General features: G+C 38.3%; 1 protein-coding gene across 3 annotated transcripts in view; it reads left to right on the forward strand.

Annotated features, from left to right (window-relative positions):
* Window positions 1–4,811: 4,811 nt before the first annotated feature.
* Window positions 4,812–25,830, forward strand: part of LOC121509664 (ADP-ribosylation factor-like protein 15) — a 130,594-nt gene continuing 109,575 nt past the window's right edge. For all 3 annotated transcript variants that reach the window (XM_041787229.1, XM_041787230.1, XM_041787231.1), the window contains exon 1: window positions 4,812–5,169. In XM_041787229.1, coding sequence (XP_041643163.1) covers window positions 5,158–5,169 — 12 coding nt within the window. In that variant the 5' untranslated portion in view covers window positions 4,812–5,157. The remainder of the gene's footprint in view (window positions 5,170–25,830) is intronic.

A 25,830-nucleotide genomic window follows, 5' to 3' on the forward strand; every position in this document is an offset into this window, starting at 1 on the left:
GCATATTTTTATTATTTTTATGAACAGGTTATGCCATTGTACACCTGTAGGGGAAAGCTAATCAGCTTTACAAACTCTAAAAAGGAAACTGTCATCACAATTAAATAATGAAGCTTGGTTTTAATTTTTAAAATATTTTCTACTGTTGATTCCATTGTCTCTTTTACAGTTTCTATATTCCTGTCATTTATTCAGCTGTTTTGCTTATGTTTGTTTAGCGGAATTTTTTTAATATGCACGTGCATGTGTCCATGTGAACATATGTAGGTGTATGCATGCATATCTTGTGTTGTGATGGATATCTTTTTTTTTTCTTTTCTCACTCTTGACTTTATATTACACATTTTTTAAGATGTTTAGAATTTGATTTATGTGTGCAAAATTTGAATTAAAAACAAGTTGGTGTCTAGATAGGAAATTACAGATTTGTATAGCCTTATCCAATACATTTATTCTTTTTTATAAAATCGTTCTCAATTTTATTGCAAGTCACAATGAATGTATGAGCTAATGCCAAAATAACCTTTTTCATACTGAAATGAACATTTATTTCATTATTTTCTTATTTCATTCATGATTCATTTTTTATATCTGCCTTAGAATAGATATACTTTGTTTTGTTGTTGTCAGCAGGGCGACAAATAAGTAATTAAATTCATCAAGATTACTGTTAAGTCACGTCTTATTATAAACAACCTGGCTGAAGATCCACATTCTCTTGTTGTTACTGCACATTGAGGAAAGACCATATTTCACTGTGAAAGCTGCTTCACTATTTAAAAAACAGCTACTCAGTACTTTGAGTAAACTTTGAATGAGTTACTTTTTACTTTACTTGAGTGGATTTATAGACCAGTACTTTTAACCAGAGTAATTGTATTTTTAATTGAGTACAGTAATCAGGCACTTTTTCCACCTCTGGTTGTCAGTTTTCTTGTCTAAAGTTTTCCATCACATGATAAGCTGTCAGCTAAAGTAAAAAGGTCTAAAACACAATTTCTGTCCTGATGAGTACATGATGATCTTTAACAAAGACAGTCCTGAAGTTCCAGTTAAAAGGTAAAGATGTCAGCCTACATAATTATTTCAAATTTCCACTCCCCATTGATCAGGGAACACTATGATAAAACTGGGCCAAAAACTACATTTTATCTTGGCATAGTTTAAAATAAGCAGTTAAAATATGCCAGATTAACCTGGACCCATGCCAACCTTTCCACCCATCTTTTTCATGTGAAATGAATGCCATTCAAAATATGCTGACATCATGCTGACTGGTGCACAGCATCATCCTTAAACCCATAAATTGTTTTAGTTCATACCTGAGTAGTCTAATCACTTGGTTTGTCATCTCTTTTCAGCCCAGTGTTTTTAAGTAAGATATATACAATCCACTGACCTATAAATACATAGGATACATTTCTTAACTATTTATGTGGGTGGTAATCAGGGCTTGACATTTAAACTGGCCAACTAGCCAAATGCGGGTGGATTTCAGCTGTGGCAGGTACCAGATTGACTTCAACTAGCCACTTTGGCCAGTGGCATTTATCAGTGTCACAACCTCAGCATTCTCTGGTGGATATTTGAGTAAAAATTAGATGAAATCAGCTGCATTTCTGATTTTTTGAGTGAAGTTAACTAAAAGTCAATGTCTTAATAATAGTATAAACTTAGTAGCCATTAAAGAAAGAAATGGAGTATGTGTTTCATCTCATAACAAACATACCCACTTTGGCATGTAACACATAGTTTCTAATCAACACAACTGTGGCCAATGGAAATGCTCGGTGGCTACTAACTTTTCATAAACAAGTAGCCACATTGGCCAGTGAGCAAAAAAAGTTAATGTCAAGCCCTAGTGGTAATGCAGTCTTAAAAATGAATAGCTAAGTGTCTGGTAGGGTTTTGTTTCTTAAAGACATGCAGAGAAATATCTGTACCACAAACTTATTGTGCATATCCATCATGGCTCTGAGTTTGTTCAACGCATGAGTTTATTCTATGAGGATATTATTCCCTTTCTGTTTGTACTTTTCAGTCAGAAATTATTCTTTGCTTAGCACACATGACACACATCCACAGTCACACATATGTAATTTATGGGAAAAAGTGGCTGGTTTTGGCATAAAGCATCTCAAGAGCTGTCTGTCAGAAAAACCTGCGGTGAGGCCTGTTTTATGGAGCTGCTAAGTTATAACAGCAATAAATGCTGCATTTAAAGCCCTTTTAGCTGTGCTGCTTTTTTCAATGCAAAGAAAATAAGCATGATTGAAACACTGACTCATTCTGATAACTGAACGTTTTTGCCATGTTATTAAGAAAAAACATTGTAAAATATTAATATTTCATAGAACAATCTTTAGAACTGTTCTGTTCTCTAGTTTAAATGTTTAAAAATAAGGTGAGCTTCTCTAAAAACAATGAATAAATCCAGACTGAAAGATATATCTCACAAAATCTAGTAGGCTAATACTTAATGACTTGCATAAACTGATTTGTGTTTATGTATTATTGCTGTTTGTAATCAGTGTTATTTACTCTGAGGCAGATAAGCAACCACCCACGATGGCCTGGTTGGCATCCTGTTACATCAAAGCATTTCCTATGGGAGACAGTTGAGGCAGAAAACACGGCAGTGCCTTTAATAAATATTTTTTCTGGTGGATGCTGCCCCCTTGTGGCTGTTCTGGGTTCATCTAGGCAGGAGACTTCAATATCAGGATCAGAACTAAATTCATTGGCCGAGTATGAGCAGATGAAGAATTTGAGTTTTGAGGCCAATAAAGTTTATTTTCTTTTTAACTGTTCCATTTATTTCTCTTGCATATGACTTATCATCTTAATCACTGAGCACAGAGCAGACACCTGGGTGGTCCATGACTTATCTTGTCTTTCCATTTGTAAAATTGCCCATGCAGCTACAAATAGCTCCTGATGCATATGTATGAGAAGAATTTAAATTTTCTTTTGACAAAATATCTTTGGAACAGATTCCTTTACACCTTTCTTTAAATCAACCATATTGGCATATTACTTAAAGCCACCAGAGGTCTCTCCTCCCACATTACACCATGGTCAGATATCCTGATGAGAACAGCACTCTTAAATCTAATTTACACATGCTTGGATAATCCGCACATTGAAGAAAATGCATAGAATCCTCTTGTGTCTTGTCAACATCCTTCATACCTGCCACAGCTCCGCAGAGAACATCTAGTTCATCCTCTGCTTAACAGCATTCAGGGAGATTTCCTTTATAGCACAGCACATAAAATATTAAAGTGGAGTGTGATCTCCAGGGAGCAGGATTACATCAGTGTGCAGCCTGCATCACATTAGCAGATTTGTGATTTATTTTATTCCTCTAATCAGTGGGAGTATATCTTATAAGTGCTCGTCTGGGGTCCCTATTTTCTGGTAATGTTACACATTTGCCCTGTTATTCTGGTCCTGTCTTGTGTGGTTGCAGTTGAATTAAAAAGAGGGCTTCTGTGCAGACGTTGTATAGTGTTAGTCAAACGAATATTTTTCTGGGGTGTAGTGGATAGATGATAAGCCTAAGGCTCTTCATTAAGTCAGATGTATTTCCAGTATGTATTTTTAGAGAAAAAAAAAATGCATATCCTTTCCTTTCCTGTTTTTAGGCATTCATGGCTAGGAGGAATCAGACGTTGACTTGGAACTGTGTTTGTACTGACTGTGTCATCTTTTTTCATTCATTATGTATTTTGTAATGTACAACATCAGAATCTGCTGCAGTTTTTGCCACTTCAAGCTTGGTAATACGGAAAATGTAACGGCATGAAGGCCCATGATCCTATTTCTCGATGTGGTGCTGATTTATCAGGTCAAAACAGAAACAGAATCCTTTTGATATAACAGAGAGTCATCAAGTTGTTCAGTACCCTTTAGAATGTTAGCAGCCTCTGTCATAATAGTTTGTAATCTTGTTTTTAAGAGGCCTCTTTTATGGAACATCATACATGAGTCAGAAATATACACACATACTTAAACAGGATCCTTTGGACATGCATTAATGGGGAGATATCAGGATAAAGGAGCTGCACACAAAGGTGAGCCCAAGCAGTTTGGGGTTTAGTGCCTTGGTAAAGGACATAAAGGCAGTGCTCAGAAGGTGAACTGGCACCACTCCAGCGACCAATTTAAGATGTATTTAGATTAAGTTTATTGTCATATGCACAGTAAAGACAGTCTATACCATGGAAAGGAAATTTACTCGGCCACTCTCTCTTGAAAAAGATGATAAAAAACATCACAGAACAAAGTAAACCTCATAAAAAAAGTTTTAAAAAATTGATAAAGTTACACATGTTGTACAATAAGGTGAATTTGCAGCTGAACCATTGCACAGATAAGGTAGCAGGTCTAAAAATAAATACTTTTGTCTGTAGTGGAATTTGAGCTAATGACTTAAATGTATGTTTAACTATAAAAATTTTTATTTTTTATTTTTGCTTAGAAAAGGTCTTCTGCCTCTGTAATGCTCCAGATTTTAAACCTCTGGCCCTATAGGCCACGTGTATGTCAATATGTAGAAGTAACAAAGTATTTTCTACGGGGCAAAGTGAGCGATAACCGATATCATTTTAAGTAACTATAAGCACGTAAGACCCAAAGCTTTTTTGTATTTTAGAAAAATGAAAATAAAAACAAACAAAAAAACACGACGGATAAAATGTTAGAAAACCTCATCAAACTGAAAATAGCCACCATGTGTTTGGTCATGTGACCACGCTACGTGCCCAGGACGACGTACGTGACGTAGCTCGTTGTAGGCTTCGCCAGTTTCCTCAACCAAACACTCAACTGATAATTGTGTGATAAAACTGGAAGTCAGCCTGTGGACGAAGGGGCACTCTATTCAGAAAAAGCACACGAACCCTGCGGCCCTAATCGTGACAGACAAACTCGGTCGTCTTTGCAGTGAAACAGGCTTACTAGGTGAAGAGGACGGCGAAAAAAATCCTACTTTTAAACCCAACCAAAGGCTGCTTTTTATTTTGCTCTGGCTGTCGAAAGGCGGGGAATACAAAGCGACGTGTGGTCAAATCCAGTAAATTTTGGACTCTTTCAAGCAAAAACGGGATTACTACAAAGTGTTGTCGGGCTGCAGTGTCTATTCAGCGATAGTACATGGATTATCTGGTGAGTAAATGAACCGAACTGCTGTGGTGTACCGTTTTTCAACCAAAGACCAGTTCTAACGTTTGGTTTATGCCAGTTGGTCTCCCAATCAGTCAGTAATGACAATCAGGTGTGTGGCTTTCAACACTTAGCTAGTTGGAGTACCGGTTGTTGATTGATGCTTCATTTGTCAGCCCTAGCCTATAGCATTTGACCACCAGTAACGTGTGAACAGGGTCCAACTGGTTGACCCAGACCCCCCTATCTGTTTACATGTGAAACAACTAGCCATGTAGCTAAACAGCTGAGGCACTGCTAGCTGTGTAATGTTGCAACATAACTACTGAGTCTACAAAACTCACAGCTGTATTGTTTAGGGCTACTTTGAGCCCAGATGTCTCTGGAAGTGAGACACTACACAACTGCACTAGTTTGTTTATGTTTATTAATACCTGTGACAGAAAAAGAAATATTAGAGTCCTGGCGACTGTGCCAACTTTAGCCTGGGAGATTATGGCTTTTGGGCCTTTGCCCACATTGTAGGGATGGGTGCTGCTGAAAAAGTGTAACAATAGAGAGGAAGCTGTAACCGAAAGCTTTCCCTGGGAATTTATAAAGCCAGAGGAAAAAAAATGAACAGACATTGTGCTGACATCTCTTGGGGGTGGGGGCACAGTGACAGTGTGAAATGCAGAGGAACTTGCCCACCCAGTGTTATCAGCTTGTTTATAATGGGCCTCCCAAGGTGTGAGACCCAAAAGGAACTTTGAACTTTGGCTTTATTAGGATACGTCTTAAGGCAGACTAAAAAAATCCTTCCCTACAACTGGCACTAGCACAGTTATTCTGCAGTTAATGGCAACAGATTTCAGTCTAGATTGTCTGTGCTCTCTGGCTTTAGGGACACAAATATTATGTGGAACAAAAAGAGAACAAAGTGGTGCATTTATGGAGTACAGCATTATTATAATCTAATCTTTTTAAGTTTATAGACAGTTGTTGCTATCAAATGTAAACAAAGTGTATTGTTGTGAAAGGGTACACATAAATAACAAGCAATGATAAAAATCTCAGCTCATTCTTTTCCCTGGGCTGTTCGGTAAACATCACCATTCCTTTTATGTTGTGCTCAGTTTTGTCCATGTTTAGTCTTTGTCTGCATTCTGAGTAAGGAAAAGAATCAGCTAACTTGCTTTGGGATTTAAGACTCTCTGTGGCCATCAGTTTTCTGTGGAAAGCACAGCTGTAACTCTGTGGACTGCTGGAGTACAGTGCTTTTCTGTCCTCTGAGGTCACGCTCACAACAGGCACAAGGCCTCCTCACCTGCTGTGAAACACTGGAGACCTGGCACAAAACCCAGGCCAGAACTGTCTATGCCTCTCCTTTTCTTATAAATCAGAAAGAAATTATTATGTCCCAGTCATGCTGTTGGGATAGGATTCAAATCAAATAATAGCTTAAAGAGTATGGGGTAAACAGGAGTGAGAAAGCATAATTATTGTACATTGCTGTTTAATAACTGTGGTTTAAATAATAACTGTCTGGCTTAAAGGGAATCCTGTTTCAACTGGGAGCTGTAGCATGCTGAAGGACTATGGATGGCCTGAATGGTCAGCAAAATGTTGAAAAAGACCACAGAAATGACTGCACTCATGAAGGAATCTGGTTTTAGCTGTTGCCATTAAACAGACTTCCCACATTACTGGTACATTGTGTCAACCCAACCCTTCCAGTCTTGCACAACATGTTTTTTCTTTCTTTATTTGAAGAGATGACAGCTATACATTTTAATTTACAAATAAATACATTTAGAGCAGCAACCAAAGCCCACTTAGGAATTTGAATTATGTCAAAGCATCATTGAAAACAACTACTGACCACACACAAAACTGTGGTAATGATGGTTGTGGCAGATAACATGGAGTAGAGTCTTATCAGCTGATAGGCTGGACTGAACCTCTACTCACTTAGTTCAGAGAGAATATAAGGAAAACCAGTACAAACATAGACTCATATGAATTTTTTTAACCATGCAGTTTAAGAAAGGCTGTTTTGTTTGTTTTGACTGAGGAAACAGTCAGGAAAACTGAAATAGTATTAAGTTTCCCTCTCTTCATGCTGAGCCCTTTTGCCCTAGTTATATTATGTTCAGAGCATACCTCATAATAACATTTAAACTGCTTTTCCTTTGGAATAAAAGCACGTTTGCTTTCTGGTTGGTGAATAAACTCATAATGTGTGCAAGATGAAAAAAGTATAGGTATACTGTACTTCTAAATTTATAAAGAAAGTTAAAAATTAACTCCGCTGGTTTCAATTGAACATTCATTCAGCTTTTATTGCTATGAATAGTTTAGTCGGGTAAAACACCTGTTTTTAGTTTGTCTCTTATCCTGGCAGCCTGACACCTGTTTGCTTGGTCCTGTATGTTCTTTAATTTAAAAACTGTCAAGTCAAAGTTAATTTATACACTGTGTTCCAAGTTATTATGTAAATGATATTTTTCTCTGGTTTTCCTAAATATTAATGCAAATGACAATCAGAATATTTTTGAAGTCATCAGCCATTAGAGCATAATTCAAATGTTTTTGAACAAACTTCATAATGATAAGTTTTTTTTTAAATAAGGACCTCAAAATGCACTGTTTCACATTATTATGCACAACAGAGTTTTAAAAGATTTTATAGGTTGTAAAGAACTGAAAATAGTTATTTGTTGAATTTGCGGCATTAGAAGGTCATATTTACTGAAATCAAAATCTATTTCAATCAAAAACATCTTAACAGGCCAATTTACATGTTAACATAGGAGTCCTTCTTTGATATCATCTTCACAATTCTTGCATCCATTGAACTTGTGAGTTTTTGGAGTTTCTGCTGGAATTTCTTTGTTAGATGTTAGAATATCCTCCCAGAGCTGCAGTTTTGATGTGAACTGCCTCCCACCCTCATAGATCTTCTGCTTGAGGATGCTCCAAAGGTTCTCAGTAGGGTTGAAGTCAGGGGAGGATGGGGGCCACACCATGAATTTCTCTCCTTTTTTGCCCATAGCAGCCAATGACACAGAGGTATTCTTTGCAGCATGAGATGGTGCATTGTCATGCATGAAGATCATTTTGCTACAGAGGGCACTGCTCTTCTTTTTGTACCATGGAAGAAAGTGGTCAGTCAGAAACTCTATACACTTTGCCAAGGTCATTTTCACACCTTCAGGGACCCTAAAGGAGCCTACCAGCTCTCTCCTCATGAATCCGGCACAGAACATGACTCTGCCACCTCCTTGCTGACGTCACAGCCTTGTTAGGACATGGTGCCCATCCACCAACCATCCACTACTCCTCCATCTGGACCATCCAGGGTTGCAAGGCACTCATCAGTCAACAAGGCTGTTTGAAAATGAGTCTTCATGTATTTCAGGGCCCACTGCAACCGTTTCTGCTTGTGAGCATTGGTTAGGGGGCGGCCGAATAGTAGGTTTATACATGACTGCAAGCCTCTGGAGGATCCTACACCTTGAGGTTTGTGGGACTCCAGACGCACCAGCAGCTTCAAATACCTGTTTGCTGCTTTGTAATGGCATTTTAGCATCTGCTCTCTTAATCTGATGAATTTGTCTTGCAGAAACCTTCCTGATCATGACTTTATCTGCATGAACCCATCTGTGCTCTAAATCAGCCACAAATTTCTTCACAGTACAATGATCACGCTCGAGTTTTCATGAAATATCTAATGTTCTCATTCCTTGTCCAAGGCATTGCACTTTTTGATGCTTTTCAGCAGCAGAAAGATCCTTTTTCTTTCCCACATTGCTAAAACCTGCTTCCTGCATAATAATGGGGAACAGTGCATTTTGAGGTTTTTCTTAAAAGGTTTTTCTTAAAAAAATAACTTATAATTATGAAGTTTGTTCAAAAACATTTGAATTATGCTCTAATGGCTGATGACTTGAAAATATTCTGACTGGTAATTGCATTAATATTCAGGAAAAAAAGAGAAAAATATCATTTACATAATAATTTGGAACGCGGTGTATAGCACATTTAAAAACAACCTTAGTTGACCAAAGTACTTTACAGGCTTTGACAAAACAATAAAAGCACAATAAATGACTCACGAAAACATAATGATCCAGCAATATAAAAGACAATCCATATCAAAATGTCAAGTTAACTTGTTTTAAAAGCCAGTGCAAATAAGTGATTTTTCAGCAAAGATTTAAAATAATCTATAGACTGAGCAGTTCTAATGTTAAGAGGTAAACTGTTCCACAGTCTAGAAGCAGCTACAGCAAATGCCCTGTCACCTCTGGTTTTTAGACTGCATCTAGGAACATCAATTGTATTTGCAATAAAATAGCATTTATTTTGGCATGCTTTGGCTCTGATGGCTAACAGTACCAGTGGGGTATTTTATTTAGGAGGATGCAGAGTAGAATAAAAGCGGGTATTGTTCTTTTAGTACATTATTATTACCATGTCAAACAAACAATCAAAAGGCAACTTAGTCTGAGGTATTTTAATATTAGTAACTGAAATAGTTATTCTCTAAAATTACAAAGCAGATTGGCCAGATTCTCTGTCTGTCATCAGGCATAAAGAACTAGATCACATTCATTTATTTATTGAATTGTTATTATAACAAAAAGCATGCAGCAGCACTGAAAGCATGACAGAAAAGATTGATTTCCTCTTCTCCCTACTTCTTTTGGCAATAAGTATATACAATGGCTGCTGGTAGAGCAATTAGCATGAATGTAATTTAAATTGATTCAAACAGGAGAACCTCACTGAGATCAAGAATCTCATTTCCAAGAGTGTCCTGGCCAAGACGGGCAGCAGCGTAAACACAGAGTTACAGACATAGAACAGAGAAACTATTACAAACACAGATCAAACAAATCCATGTTACAGAGCAATAAGCCATCAGGCAAAACATCTACAACCAGATGCATCATTCTTCAACACCTTTAATTTACTTTTAAAAACATTTGAAGAGACCAGCTCCCCCAAACACAAAGTCTCCTGTAACAGATCCCAGGCTGCAGGAGCAGCATACCTTTAACTCCTTTTACCCATTTCAAGACAGATTTTGGGCACGGAGAGCAAAAGTAAACTTTGTCACTGAGTCACAGAGTGAAGACTGTAACTTCCAGAACATTTCACCAGTGCTTTTGTCTACGTGTCTACAATGATGAGTTAATGACTTAAGACTGGTCATGAACCTCAGTAACTCATGGGAAACTGCATGCAAAGATTCAAGGCAACGAGAAGATGCATGCATGTACAGAAGATCATCATAATCAATCAGAGGCATGAAAGTGGCAGTAAAAACTCTTTTCTTTGCAGTCAGGGACTTATTCCTGAAATAAAACCCAGTTGCAACTTTAACCTCTATACAAGTTGCTCAGTATGAAGCTTAAAAGTCAAAGAGTTTGAAAATGTTACAAGTTTGCTTTTGTCAGTATTTAAGCAGGGCTCCAGACTAACTTTTTTACTAGGAGCACAGTGTCCCCTAACTTAAAATTTTAGGGGCACAAGCAGAAAATTTAGGGGCGCACACTGTAAATTGACTTGCAAAGTAAATATTTACATTTCCTCTCATTTTCACTGTATTACTGTGGAGTTGCACTGTCATTACAGGGGTCACGGCACATTTTGTGTTTCAGACTGGCATTTGTGTTTGCTCAAAGTGTTGTGTTTTAATTGTGTAGTGCCAGTATTATCAGCAAATTTCGTGTTCCCCGCATGTTGTGGGTATCGACAGCAGAATTTGCAGTTCATTGAATTTGTCTCCCTGGAATACCTCAGCCAGGTGAACTCACACAGCCAGTCATGCGAAAACAGAATTTCCTGCTTTTTTTTTTTGCGATGACCGTTTCCTCACAAATCAAGTCGGACTCATTATCAGGATTTGTCTCCTCTGGTACACTAGTTTTAGTGGGGAGAAATTAAGCACCGATAGTCCTCTTCGCCATTGTTGATGGTTTACAAGAGTGTGAAACCTGCAGATTTGCGTGATAACCCCAAGACTCAGTTCACACATTAGCCAATCACAGTGGTCACCCCCCCACCCCCACCAACACACACACACACACCCACACACCCCTACACACACACACACACACACCCACACACACACACACACACACACACACACATTGGTCCGCTTTCTTCTTCTTTTGGAGTTAATGTCAGTTGGCAAACCAGCTCATTTGTGCATTATCACCAACAACTGGGCTGAAGTGTGGAGCAAAAGTTTGTCAGCAACAAAAAATATCAGGAGGAGAGCCACATTAAGATTTTGGGGACCTCTGAGACCAATATAAACTTGTCCTAAAGGGGTAAAATATGTGACCTTTAACACAAGCACAAAGAGCTATATGTAAAGCCTCTCTTTGAGAAGACTTTTTCACTCTTCTTCTGACAGTCCTTGGCATGAGTTTTATCCATTAACAAGCTCCACCGTTCATAAACTACGGCAGTGCCAGCCAGCAAAGTCTTCCCCCACAGTTACAAAAAATCCTGGAGGAAACCCTGTAAATATACCTATGTAGTGAATATGTGAAACAGTCTATCTGGCATATTGGGTAACTTATTCTCACCTCTTTGTAGAAATCTCACCTGGGCAGGTTTTACACTAAATAAAAGTATGTAAATGTATGTCGACTAGGCTTTGTTTCGCTGCCATCAAAGCTCTGTCCTCCTAAGTTTTACCTCAACAAACCTCCCTACAAGTGACTTGATCCAGTGTATAGTGGAAGTGTGCTGGTAGCTTTTCAAAATAAAAGCATTATGTACAAACAAAGGGAGTTTCTCCAGAGAAATGCTAAAGCTCTTTACCTGCAACATTTTGAACCGTGTGGAAACAGAAAGCTTCAGAAACAGTAGAAGTTTGGGGAACAACTTTAATAAACAGACGCATTTTAGCTGTTGTTCCTCAAACTTTGGGAACAACAGCTATTTTAGCTTGTGCCCTTCATCAGGTTCATCAAGAAACAGATTTCAAATCTTAAAATCCTCCATGCGTGAGACTTGCAGCATCTCTGAGATGCAGCCCTAACACTGGCTGCCAGTCTCAAACAGCGGTTACTGCAAAGGAACAGTGAGGAGTGCTGCGGCTAAGTGACGTCACAGTGCCAGTGTGGACCAAAACATGGCAGCCTAATTACTCAAAAGAGATATCTAGTGAGTTCAATATACATGAGAGATACAAATTTTTATGCAACAAGATGAACTTGTCTGATCATGCAGGGTTCCTTTTAAGATGCTGTTGTTAGGTTGAATATAGACCGTTTGGCTATCTGGATGTCCTATGGTTTATGCTGTTTGCAAAAAGATGACACCTCATGAAAGAAATAGTCCTAGCAGAGCCTTGTGTCTGTTTTCAGCTGACTAACTGTATTTCAGAGCAGATCTCTAATCCAAGGGCACACAGCAGGCTACAGCAGATTGACTTCTCACCATTGAACACAGAGGAGAGAGAGCTGATGGGAAGTTCTTGGCAGCATATGAATACAGCTTGTGCGCCTATTGAGTGAAAGGCTGCTGTTAATTTTCCTCATAGTGTTGTCCGCCATCTGACCATGTTCCACACCTCATTGGTGCTGGCACAGGTCTCCAAACAAAAATGACCTACTGTATAAACATAACCAACAATCCCACACAACGTGTGTGCTTTTATATGCTAAAGAATAAAAAGCTAATCATTGACTTGCTGCTAATAGCGGCTTATGTTTACTCAGGTTTCAGCTTGAATGCATGTGATTTGATATTTACTTAAAGTTTGCTCCAACTGGTCCCATTTTCTTACGTTGGCTCTGTTATTGCAAGTGCACAGCCTCCAGCTATAAAGTGAAATACCATTCTGAAAAAACCCTGCATTTCTAAAACCAAGTCCCTGCTGTTAACCTGCAAGGAGTGTGCCGGCCATGTTTTTGTCTGCTTGCAGGCTCATTGTCATGATTCCCTGGTGTCTGTGGAGAGTGCTAGTGAGTCAGCATCCCAGACTGGAGCTACATCAGTGTAATAGTTGGAGATGAGGGAATATTTATGGGATTTCATAATGCTCTTGTCATGATCCTGCACAGGCACTTTAAGCTCTTTTTACAATAGCATCTTATGTAGCACCACTTTCAAGAAGCATCAGGGAACTGTTTTCATATTCTCTTACTGCATTTTTTCCTTTCTCTCTAATTTTCATTTGCCCCGTGGATGAACAAATACAAAAGAACCTGGCTAGGTTAAGGTATTTGAAGCCAGTAGTTTTCCTGCACTAGGTTAATTTGATTAATCATGGAACTGATCTATGAAAGCCTAAAGCAGATTGAGTTTTTTAGGTAGAGCTTTGTAACTGACTATTCTTTATTACCATCTTGTTACATGAGCAGTTGCACAACACATGAAGATATCTTCTGTAAAAATGTATATTGCATATGACATTTATAGTACATTGAAGGCATTAGAAGAAGATGGTTTAGACTGTAGATGATTTGACAGATGACTTTGTGCTCTATGACTCAGTTGTTGGGTTGATCTGTGTTTTTAGTCATTTCATGTTTTATGCTTGCAACTTTTTTTTTTATCAATATCTTTATTGAGTTTTAGATTCTAAAAACATAAAAAGAAGGAACATTTGGAACAAACCTACAAATAAACAGGCAGACAAACAAACAATTGGCTCATACAATCAAGTCAAATTCACACAGACAGGGGGACTCAGGATTCAGATCATATACAAGGTAAGTGCATGTCCTTATATACATGGTGTTCTTTACATAATCTTCAAGGCACAGACTATATATAAAGGAATTAAAAAAGAATTGTAAGTAAATTCATTAAATGAAATGAAATGAAAATAAATCAAACAGAAAATAAAATAAAATCGTAAAACTAGCCAGGACAGCAGTGGAAGACACATCAACTGCAATGCAGTCTTCTCAAGACACAGCCTTCCGGTCTAAGTTACAAACCCTCTTATGAGAATAGTGGAAATATTCAACCCAATATATGACAGAAAAGGTTCCCATACTCTACGAAAGATGTCGTCCTTCCCATGAAGTTTACAGGTTAAATAGTCCAAAGAAACATAGTTCAGTGTTACTCTCTGCCGTTGTATCTTTGATGGATCTTTATCTGTAACCCAGTTCAAGAGGATACATTTCCTTGCACAGAAAGTTAACACTTTGTAAAGCTTCCTCATATATTTGTCAATAATGATGGCTTAGATACACCAAGTATCAAAAATAAATGGTCAGCATTCATATTACCAGACAATATTGTATGAATTTCTTGACTTATTATCTGCCAGAACTGTTTTATTTTACTACAATACCACAGGCAGTGTGTAAGATTACCAGTTTTTATCTTGCACTTTGAGCAGAGAGGAGATAAATTAGAGTTGAATTTATGTTGTAGGGAGGGACAGATGTGGGCTCTGTGTAGACTCATGAGCTGAATTGCCTTAACTCTATTAAAGACACTCAACGTTTTAGCACTTCTCCAAGCGTCATTCGGTTTGCAACTTTTTTAAAGTAACTGCTGCCCGTCTTGTTCAGAACACTGTTGTTAATGAGATTCTTAATCTCAATGAGTTTTTCTGGTTAAATAAATGGAAATAAAGAGATAATGCATGCCATTATTATTCTTTGGTTGTGAACAGGATTCTCTGGTTGATTTTAAACCAGCAAATTTTGGTTTAATGATAGTGGTCTTTAGTAAATGACACAGACATTCCCAAATACCTTGACTTTAAACCAAATGATAAGATAATTGATCTGGGAGTGAGAACTTAGTGGGCAGCAGCTTGTAGTTGGCTTATTTATAGTCTTAAAAAGTAATTTGAAGCACTAGACCCAAGAACACCTTATTTTTGAATGAAAATCTGCATTATTATGTGGCAAAGAAATCACAGTGTAGACACTAAGGATATGAATTTCAAGGGATATCATTCTTGAAAGTAACTGGCAATTATTCTGAGAGACATTGAAGATTTAAAGAGATGGACTGTTGATTGAGTGTGTTAGCAGGCTAACAGATTTAGCATTGCTTCATGTTATATTTAACTGAAGAATTAAATAGACCACAAAAGGTTGTTTAACTGATCATTTAGATAAAATGATTCACAAAACACTGAATCATTAGGTAAGAAACACACTTTTAGTTTCATAGCACCTCAGTTGTAACATTGGATATTACCTTTTTCTTCTTCTTTTGTTCTTAAATGGCAGACTACTATATCTGGTTGCACCACATTTTACAAGGTGTCAGTGAAAACATGGGGAAAATACATTCAAACTGATAAAATAGCTGCATGAAATCTTTAAAAAATGACTGTTTAGAAATGTAAAATATATACAGTATATCTCATGAACACTAGTGCACTGTTTAAGTTTTTATGAATGAGGAAGAAAAAATACCTGACTATTGTTTTTATTACCCATTGAGTCAGAATGCATGAAATGTTTCCCCATATTCACATTGTGTGATTTTTCATAGCTATTGAGTCTGCAGTTGTAAAAACGAACCAAAGCTTTTTCAACTCAGTGGAGCATGTTACATATCCGTGTCCTATTGTCAATCTTATCCTTATTTTCAATCTTAAAGTGATGCAATAGTATACTATTTGGTCCACAAATCTGCCGGGGAGTGAGGTGCCAAAAGTGAAAGTGAAAATCTTTATTAAATATCGTGTGTTTCACTGATGTTTGCATTCTTCAGAAATGTAACCAGTGTAAGTTTTCAGTTAGCTGTTGCAGGTAATTAGTTTTAATGTAGTCCTATGTTGTGTTACATCTGAGAGGTGTGCATTATTGTTTATGAGCACCATGTCTGCAGGTGGTGGTAGCTTCTGTTGCAAGACAGCTGATCTGACAGAAACAGCCTATTTGAACATGACTCCCCTTTCTGAACCTACAGACTTCAGACATAGCATCCCACAACAGTTGTTAAAATCCCCATGACCACTGTGGACCTAAATGGTCGATCACTTGATCCTCCTTTATGTATAAAGCAGTGGTTTTCATGAAGCTGTGCGTACAGTATGGGCATAGTGTGTGTGGGTGGGTAATGGTGACTAATCCTATTTGTAGTCTTATTCTAGATCCCTAGTTGTCACTGAGCCCTTAATCTCTTTGTAGAGATTCTCACAAACTAATCTCAAGCTTGTGTCTGTTGGCTGATCCTTGAGGCAATAGTTTTTTTTATCTTTCTGTGGAGAATTTGAGGAGTAAACACAAGGCAACCATTCAGCTCATCTTGCTCATCTTCGACCTCATGAATCCCTGCTGTATAGCTCTGCTTAAAAAAGAAATGGACCCTCTGAGCTGCTGCCGGGGAAGCAGTAAAGGGCAGGACCCATGTTGATGACCTGACACTGTTTTGCTTATGATCCTCCTCCATCCATTCACTTACTCCAGAGGCTTGGCTTGTTTGTTGCCGGGGGTTACGCTTGTTGCTGAGCACAATGTCGGAGCACTTGCAGCTCTCCCTTGCCTTGTGCAGGATTGGGCTTTACACGGTAAGAAAACACACACAGACACACTGCTATCTTTGCTATGTTTGTAGAGAACAGTGGCAATGTGCTGTGTTGTAGGTGCGTATGTGTGGCTGGATTGATTTCTGTCAGTTTCAGCATGGTTTAATCTTTGCTTGATGTGTTTTGAAACAGATTCTGAGCATGCTGCTTCACTGTAGCTTTGTCACTGAGAGGAGAGTATGTTCCGTTTCATTCCAGTGGATGTTCACATAATATTAAGTTGAAACAGGTGGATGTCTGTGTGATGAGCTTTAAATGGAACCTACAGAGAACAAGCTGCCTCTAAGTGTAGACTGTCTCTCTGAGAATAGAAATAAAGATAGATTATCTTTCTCCTGCAGCTCCTAGCAACTGGCTCGATCAATGGTTGTAGTTTAAGCTGCTATAAGAGCCATGTAGACAGTAATGTATGGGTTAATAATTACTAAATGCTATTACGGATTTAGAAATATAGCTAAAGTTGATGCTGCCTTGTTTTTTCAGTGACAGAGAATGGCAGAAAATTAGTTCTAAGAAAAACTCTAGCATGTACAGTATATATCTGTTTTACATTTCACTTTGATCAGTGTATGCGCATGTGAAGTGCTGAATATTTTTACATAGTGGCACCTATTAATATATTTTTAAGATGGTTGTATTGTAACCACTGCTGATGACTCATGTTGCCCGTTGTCCGATCCTCTGTTACTCCCTTACCAGCTGGTGAAGCTTTCTTAAAGAACATTGCTGGAAAGTTTTTATTAATGTTTAACACAAGCAAACTTGAATTGACTGTATAGAACATACATAACTGTGTTTAAGTTGTTGTAGTAAGAAACTGTAAAGAAAAAGATACATTTATAACTTAGTTTCCATAAATAAGACTTTGAAATAAAAAGTAACAGAATTTTAGACGTATCCATCTTTTTAGTGATGTTTTTATTTCCTTCTACTCTTGTCATTAATTTAGTTCATCAGTCCCCCACCAGATTTATTGTGTGTGTTTATGTTTGATGGGTATTATAGAAACCAGGTTTTTTTTTTATGCTTTTTTGGAATCCCCATATTAGGTCTAATGTTTTTTTTTTCTTGTTGCAGAATCATCCACTCACATATGCAGATTAAAAATTAGGGATGCACAAATACACTCACTGATACCTAGTACAAATATGGGTACCTATTTACATCAGAACCTTCATTAGAATTATTTTAAAAGTAAAATTATAAAATATTTTAAAAGTTCTATGTGGAGTTTATTCCTCAGTAGCTGCGCTTTCGCACCTCAAGGGTGGCGACAACGTTAGGTGTTTTGTTGTTCTGATTGGCCCGTAAAGATGTGGCAGACAGAATGTTCATCCAATCACCCTCTGAGTTTTTTTTTCAAAGGCTCTGCCCTTTGTCAAACGCTGTATATCAAAGGTTTCCCAGATGGATGTGTGAAACAAATCCATCTGGCATGTCAGGTTAATTTTTATCAGTCTGTTACATTGTAATGTCACTTAGGAGTATAGAATGAGTGGACTGGGCAGTATTGTCTGTGACCAAAAAACCTACAGAGCTTCATACCAATGATCGTCTCATTCAACATTTTTAAGTAATATTACTCAAGCTGGGAGAAAAGTCAATTTTCCACATTTCAATGCATGGGTTTTCACTGGGGATGCACTAAAGGGTTGTTATAACATCAGTATCTGCCTTTGTTGGCTGTGCTTACAAACATCAGTCATCAGCCAGATGATGTTGAATGAACAGATATCAGTTACCAACGTCAATCTGTTATGTCTGCCAAATCATTTTATGTTGGCATCGGGTATATCTAGTTGGTGAATCAATGGGGAGATGTTTTTACAGGACAGAGAAAGCGACGAGTTAGACAGACTCTAATCTGTTTTCATGGTCAAACATGTGCATCCAGTCTGTGCTTTTCTAGTTTTCACTCTTAAATGAAAACTGATTTTTACTCTTAATAGAACTGGGACAGAAATGTCAAACGTGCCTTAGCTCCTCTGTCTTATAATGCAAGAGTTATCTTCTAACTCCAATAAAATGTAAATACAGCAGCATGGCCTTACTGGTGTTCATAACCAGTCTTCTATAGTCTGGGAGTGATTCGTCCAAGTGGAGTCTGACCTCAACAGCCACTGTCCACTGAAGGCTAGTTCCTTCTCAAAAATGTGAATTTCACTTCAAGCTACAACCGCTACACATGGAAATAATTAAGGGAGCTTGTCTGCTTGTTTTCTTCTTCAGTTGCCCTTACTGTATAGAGTTTTAAGCGGACGGACAGTGATTAAAGCTCAGTTATTTTCTCCCTTATCCAGTGGTGCTTGTACACCTCCTTTTGCTCTCAGCAACTTGTTGACACCAATAAATCATACAATTTAAATATAGGAACTGCATGGACTGGTCCCATATTTGTACCCCAGATGCTAAACATTACATTAAAACTCAAGCCTTAGTTTGCCTCCTATCTATCCTTCACTAAGTATAATTCAGACCCTTTTAGCTTAGTCCTTGGTAACAAAAGGTGCCAGGTGGCATTAGTAAAAGTGACTGTGTGTGGGTGCCGTAGCTACTGCTCTACAGACCCTAGCTTTGCAAGATATCGTAGTCATTCAGGGTCTAAGTGATCTTATTAGGCACTTCATGGTCACCTCATTATGTTATTAATGGTGTGGAAAATGGCTTCTCCACTGAATGCAGGCTCTGACCTCCATGCCCAGGCCACATCATTCAAACCAGCAGTCTTGAGGCTGTTTCATGCTTAATTTGGAAAGAAATACCACTGAGGGAGCTCAGAGAGAATGACCTGATTGAAGTTAAAATACAAACTGGAGCTCAGCACAAGATGCACTCTACTAGAAACCTGAAGTGAATCAAATATAATCCCAAAACCTTTGTGCAGGAGGTTATAGTCAGAGATGTGGGTGTAAAATTTATGAAAAATCAACAGTTTATCTTAAAAAGAAGTGTTATCTGGTAGTTGAAACTCCTGCATCCTATTCACTACATGAGCATTAAATAAACGATAACTTTAGCAATTTAGAGCCGTTTTCAAGGCTCAGTTCAAAAGTTCAGCAGGATCTCTTCTAAAAATTGAATGGGTGATTTTGAACATTAGGATGATCAAAAAAAGGAAAATATTTTGTGCCTGTATATAATGCTATAAAAGAGTAGACTACTTTGTTGTGTTGTAACGTATGAGTCTAACGCAGAAGGGCTATCCACTTTTCCCTGTCGGATGCCGTGCAGCATACCACGTGTCTGTATCATTTTACTTGATCCATTTGTCAATCTCTTGCTGAAGGCTGTGTTTGACACCTGAGTAGGCAGTGCCTGTGTGAATGTTTTGTTCTTTCTTGTCTCCTTGGTTTCCATGTTCTGTCACTGCTTGGCTTTATCCTTTTTCTGTTAACACAGGCCTGAGAATTGTGTGTCCCCACCAACAGCTGTGAGCAGGCTTCTCCTCCTGTTACCTGTTCACCATGGTTAGGAGTCCTGCTAGTTGTTAACCCAGTAACCTCCTTCTGTTTCTTTGGAAAACTATGTGGCTATACTACCATTATACTGTGATGTAAAGCAACCATTCACTACATTAAAACAGGATGATAGGTGATACAAGTGCTTTTCCTCCCGATATTTCTTTTAATCAAAAATATACTTCAGAAAAAAAGGGGCCTGACTTTAGATTTTATTTAGAGTTAAAGCATAAAAACAAACGTATTCATTCAGCACATTTTATACCCTAAGACATCTCAGGTGTTTTACAGGGGACATCAAACAAAACCTCAAACAGTGAGGGCAAAACAACAGTAGCACATAAAATAAACTACAAAAGCACTCAGAGAGCGCAGACCTCCACCATTAGCCCTATCTCCCAGTAGTAAAGAATCCTTTAAAAAAATTCCTGGATCCAGTTGGTGATCCAGATCACTCCCAAAATCTAATCAGTTCTTCCTTATGCCATTTCTGACATTTTTTGAAAATTTCATCAAAATCTGTCCATAACTTTTTGAGTTATGTTACTAACAAACAAACTAACAAACCCTGCCGATCACATAACCTCCTTGGTGGAGGTAAAAAACACAGATTTTTAAAAAAGTTTTTATATAAATAAGACCACATCAATATCAACCAATTCTTCCCCTCTAATTTGAAAGTTTAGCCCAGCTCACATCTTAATAGTTGGAAAGCCTTTGCACACTTCCCTTAGAATAGATAACTTCTAGACATGGTGAAATGGCTACAAAGTTCAAAAAGACCACTTAGTGAACCACAAACAGAGACAATGGAAATGATTTACCATGTTCACACCAGAAATGACCAAGAGCTGTTTCATTATCCAAATGTTTAAAACAGAGGAGCTTACTTACTTTCTGTTAAGCAGATGACATTTTTGTACAAAGTGACTTCAAGAAGGTGTAAATCTGCTCTATAAATTATGTCACAGCAGTTTTGAATTTCATTACTAGATGTCATCTGTTTCAACAGCAAGGACTGTTTCTGTGATATTCATTGTAAAGATAGGCGAGGGGGAAGCTAACTTTTTGATTGTCAAAAGAGGTAAAAAATGGTTGCTTTATGTGTAAGAATCTAAGTTGTATCAGAAAATGTATAATTTATATTTGGGGAAAATATTTCTCAGGATACGGAGGCTCATAAAAACAGAGAATGACATCTGTACCATACAATTTAAAGAGTCAGATCTTTAACATTGGCTTTGAAATGATATCACAGTAAGAATGCTTTCTCTTTTAAATAATCAAACAACAACAAAGCACAAATTAGCATCAGGGTAACACATGCATACTTAAACGAGGGATCCACTGATAGCACATTTTTTCAGACCAAAGCACAACATCTAGGGTAGGGGTAGGGTTAGGGTTAGATATTAAAAAACAATTATTCCTTATCATTAAAGATCTGCCAGCAGTCATGTCACCTTTGATTCAGCAGCAGATCATCTCTTATTATTATTACCTGACAAAAACAGTTCTACTGTTTTTAGCATCATGTATTTTTAGCTCTCTTATCTCGAGATAGCTCAGGCTCAGGGATTAATCCTCTCATCATGTGAAGACTTTATCTCACTTATCACAACCTAACATACACTTAGACCTGAATAGTCTCAACTGCTGTGTATACAAGGGCTGTGAACAAAATTCACAGCAAGGTACAACCATTTTGCTAAAAATATTGAATAGGTTTATTCCTTTGAAAGTTCATCAAACTGAACCAGAAAGCTTGAAAATTTCATGAGATGCATGATTCAGAAATGTTTTGGCCTGAAAGGAGATCATAAATCCAAAAGAGTAATTGTGTTTTATGCTTGTTATGTCAGTGAGTTTCACCACAGTAAATAAAGCCTTCTTCCCACAATGTGTGAACAGCATAAATTTCCAACCTGCTTCCGTGCCATTGAAAGGCAGGATGGGAGCAGCCATTCCCCCATCCTGGTCCATGAATATCCCACACTTCAAAATAACCACACGACCTGCTGGAACGATGACTGAAAGATCGCCAAGGGTCAGCCACCCACTATCTGTACTGTTTCCTAAAATCCTGTTGCCAGTCCTTACCCATTTGTTTTGTTGCATCAAGGACATTTTGGAAAGGAATTTGACTCTGGTTGTTTGGGAAACAACAAAGGCTAACTTCCTGTTCAAAAAGTATTGGCTGACAGAGCTGTGCGACGTCACATTTGGCCTTCATGCACCATCTAACAGGAACTTAAAGCTGATCTTTTTTTTCCCCCAGAAATCCTTTATAGTCCCACATAATAGTCATGCCTCAAGTTGTCATTCATAAGTGGACTTGAATGAATGTCTGCAGAGATTTCTGTTCCAGCGTTCTGAATATGTTCTTCAAAAGCAGTGAATCTTCCAGTAACAGACTTGGCTCAAGCAGATGTACTAAATGGAAATGAGCAGTTAAACTACTAGGAATAGACAGCAGTTGTAAAGGTAAAGTTGGTTAAACTGCGACAAAGGAAGCAGTTAGAGAAGTCATACATGTATGTAGATGAGTTTTACAGCAGGCTTAACAGTAAATAACCTGACATGCCAGATGGATTTGTTTCACACATCCATCTGGAAAAGCTTCAATAGGAAACATTTGAGAAAAGGCAGAGGCTTTCAAAAAACCTCAGAGTGTGATTGGATGAATGTTTTGTCTGTCACATCTCTACGGGCCAATAAGAGCAACAGAACACATGACATAGCCGCTATCGAGCTGCGCGTGCGCAGCTACTGAGGAATAGCGCGAAATATGGCGACTATAGACATATAAGTACTCGACTTTTGTCATTTTTGAAAAGAAAACAACTCACTGCTGTTCTTTGTTCTTCTTCTAATGAAGAAATGTTGTCAAGTTCTAATAAAACTGGCACTTTAGCAGCATCCACGCTAATCCCCTCCTCCATAATTGCACCAGCTCTTGCTGCTGCTTGTTTACATCACGACTCTGCTGCGCCTGAAAGTACTGCCCCTCGTTGCTGATTGGTCCTGTCACTTTCTAACCGGGCCCAAACGGTTCAGATGGGAGCTTTACAAGATGGATTCACCAGTGAGAAACAAGGAAACGGGCGTATCCATCTGCTTTGCAAGGGTAAACAGTAACTGCTTGATGCAGACACAGGGCTCACACAACAGTCTTTCACCATCATCGTTAGGACTGTTGAGAACCAAAAACAGCAAATGATGCTACAAAGTTAGTTTAATCAGGAGGGCAAAGTGTGGCAAAAAAAATCTCAGTCCAGATATTTTTTGTGCTCTTTTCCAGCAATAATCAAATCTACCATAAGTCTGACAAATGTGCCTTTAGGAGGTGTTAAATGTTTTTGTTTCATTAATAGAGATAAGAAAATATTGACTGTGCACCCTGGATGTATATATCTACATTACATCTTGAATTCCTGGAGGTGTCTTATTTCCCCATTTAGCTAAACGCCAAGTTAAATTCTGCTTTAACTGAATAGTCTAAAGAGAGGAAAAAACTTAAGCCTCGTTTCCACCAGGTGGTCCGGTTTGATTGTGTATGGTTTGGTATGGTTCAGTACGCTAAATCAGTTTCCACGGACACTCGTACCCTCACTCAGTGAGCGGGCTGTAAAGGCTATGAATGTGAAGTCACATGCAGCGTGAGTCTGCTGGTCTAGCCACAGAGTTATAGAAAGGATGAGTGACAGAAATCAGTAGGAAATAAGCAGAAAACAGCTTTATTTGTTTACTTTTTTTGCGTAGATTAATAGACCAGTACTCTTACTTAAAAGAAATTGAAGTGGAGTAACTGTACTTTTATTAGAGTACAATAGTTGTGTACTATTTCCCATCTCTGCTCATCCGAAGTTTTTATTCTCTTTCTCTCTGTGTTTCTGCTTTAATGTTATCATTAGCCTATCTTTTATTAAATCACCTTAAATTAAAATTTTTTATTCTTCTGGTTTTCTGGATTTAAAATGGCTGATCTGCATGAGGATGTTTGATGTTCATGATCAGAACCAGGGCAGAAACTACAGAGTTTCATCGTGTGTGTGTGTGTGTGTGGGGGGGGGGGGTCAGTCACCAGGAGAGCGAGAGACAGAGCCAGCAGACACTGCACACTTAATTGATCACAAATGTCGACAATCTCCAAAAATTGATAATTTGAGGATTAATTTACTAATGTGTGATGCCCAGGTAAAGTTTGTCTTTGGTCAACACTGCATATACTTAAGTTTGATCATATTTATCATACGAACTTGTCCTGATGTGCAGAGAGAGTAACAGGGGAAAAAAACTCACTCAAAGCAAGGCCCTTCTGATGGGGCCCTATGCGCTGTGCGTGGTCTGTGTATTGGGAGAGGCAAGCCTGCCAATACATCTGTGCATCCCAAATGAAAAGAGGAAACTGTTGCTTTAACAAAGAGTTAAACCTCTTGTATACATTTTCTAAGGTACTCCTTTTTTGTTCCTACATCATGTAAAATCCAGAATGTGCAAGCATACGAATATTTCTCATTCCAGTTTAACCTGAAGATATTTTTTTTCTTCAACAATGACTTTAGTTTATTTCTAGTGTATGTGAAGGAGAAATTCATATTTTCACATCACACTTGTAACCTGCGTAATGGTTATGATTTTATGTCATAAAGTAATCTTCTACTGCTTTCCACTAAAATTGGCATTTAAAAGCGTGTTTTTAAAATGCGGGTAAACCTGCTATAGATCAGCAAGTAACTCCTTTCCCATTGCCAGCAGGCCCGGGTCTGATCGCCAGCAGATGAGCTGCGTGGTTGTTTTTTTTTCCCCTCTGGTGCGTCAAGCTGATTTCATCACATTGATGACATCATCATCAGTGCGCCAAAACACAGCTAGGTAAACAACTGAAAGGAGCATGGAAGCCATGGACACGGTGGTCCCCTGTTTTCTGTACTTTGTGCTTTTGTACTTTTGTCCCTCTTTCAAAATATACAAACTCAGTGCAGAGTGAACGACATTCGAATACTTATGATACGAGGGTGGATTGAATTTCAAAGTCCAAAAAACCACAACAATGCTCGTCCCTTAGCTGCTGGCGTCCTTTTGTTGCCCCAAGCTACGGGCGCGATATTATGACGTAGGCACGTACATGTAGCCAAAGTCATCCCACATTCACCCGGGTGTGACATTCCCACTGGGGCCGATCGGAGGCGAGCCTATAAAAACCTGTGTCCATTGCAGGGTCAGTCGACGTGGGTCTGAATGCCGATTAGAGGCTTTCCCACTGCCAACAGAGTAGACTGTTAGTGTGTTTAAATGGGTTTTTCGGCCAGTGGGAAAGGCGTATTATTTGTACAGGCCTTAAATTCAGATTTATGTGGAAAACAGAAATGCAACTTTCACAGACTGCACATGCACCACTCTGCGCGGTGAAGGTCAAACATCCAAAAGCTGGTGTCACACATGCACTGCTCCACTATACAGCACCCCAAGGACCTGAATGTGACATTGTCCTCAGATCATATGTGAATGTGATGAAAGTGAAACAGGCAGAAACATTTTTTTATATGGGCAGGCTTTAGGAAATATTGCAACAAGTATACTAAATTACCATTCAGATGTAGTTTTAAGAAAAATGTCTGTTTATAGAGCACAACTTTTGTGTTCTGTGGCCCTGTATTTTCAGTGTCCTCCCTTGTGATATCCTTGAAT

Source organism: Cheilinus undulatus, linkage group 5 (assembly GCF_018320785.1).
Source record: "Cheilinus undulatus linkage group 5, ASM1832078v1, whole genome shotgun sequence".
NCBI classification, from domain to species: domain Eukaryota; kingdom Metazoa; phylum Chordata; class Actinopteri; order Labriformes; family Labridae; genus Cheilinus; species Cheilinus undulatus.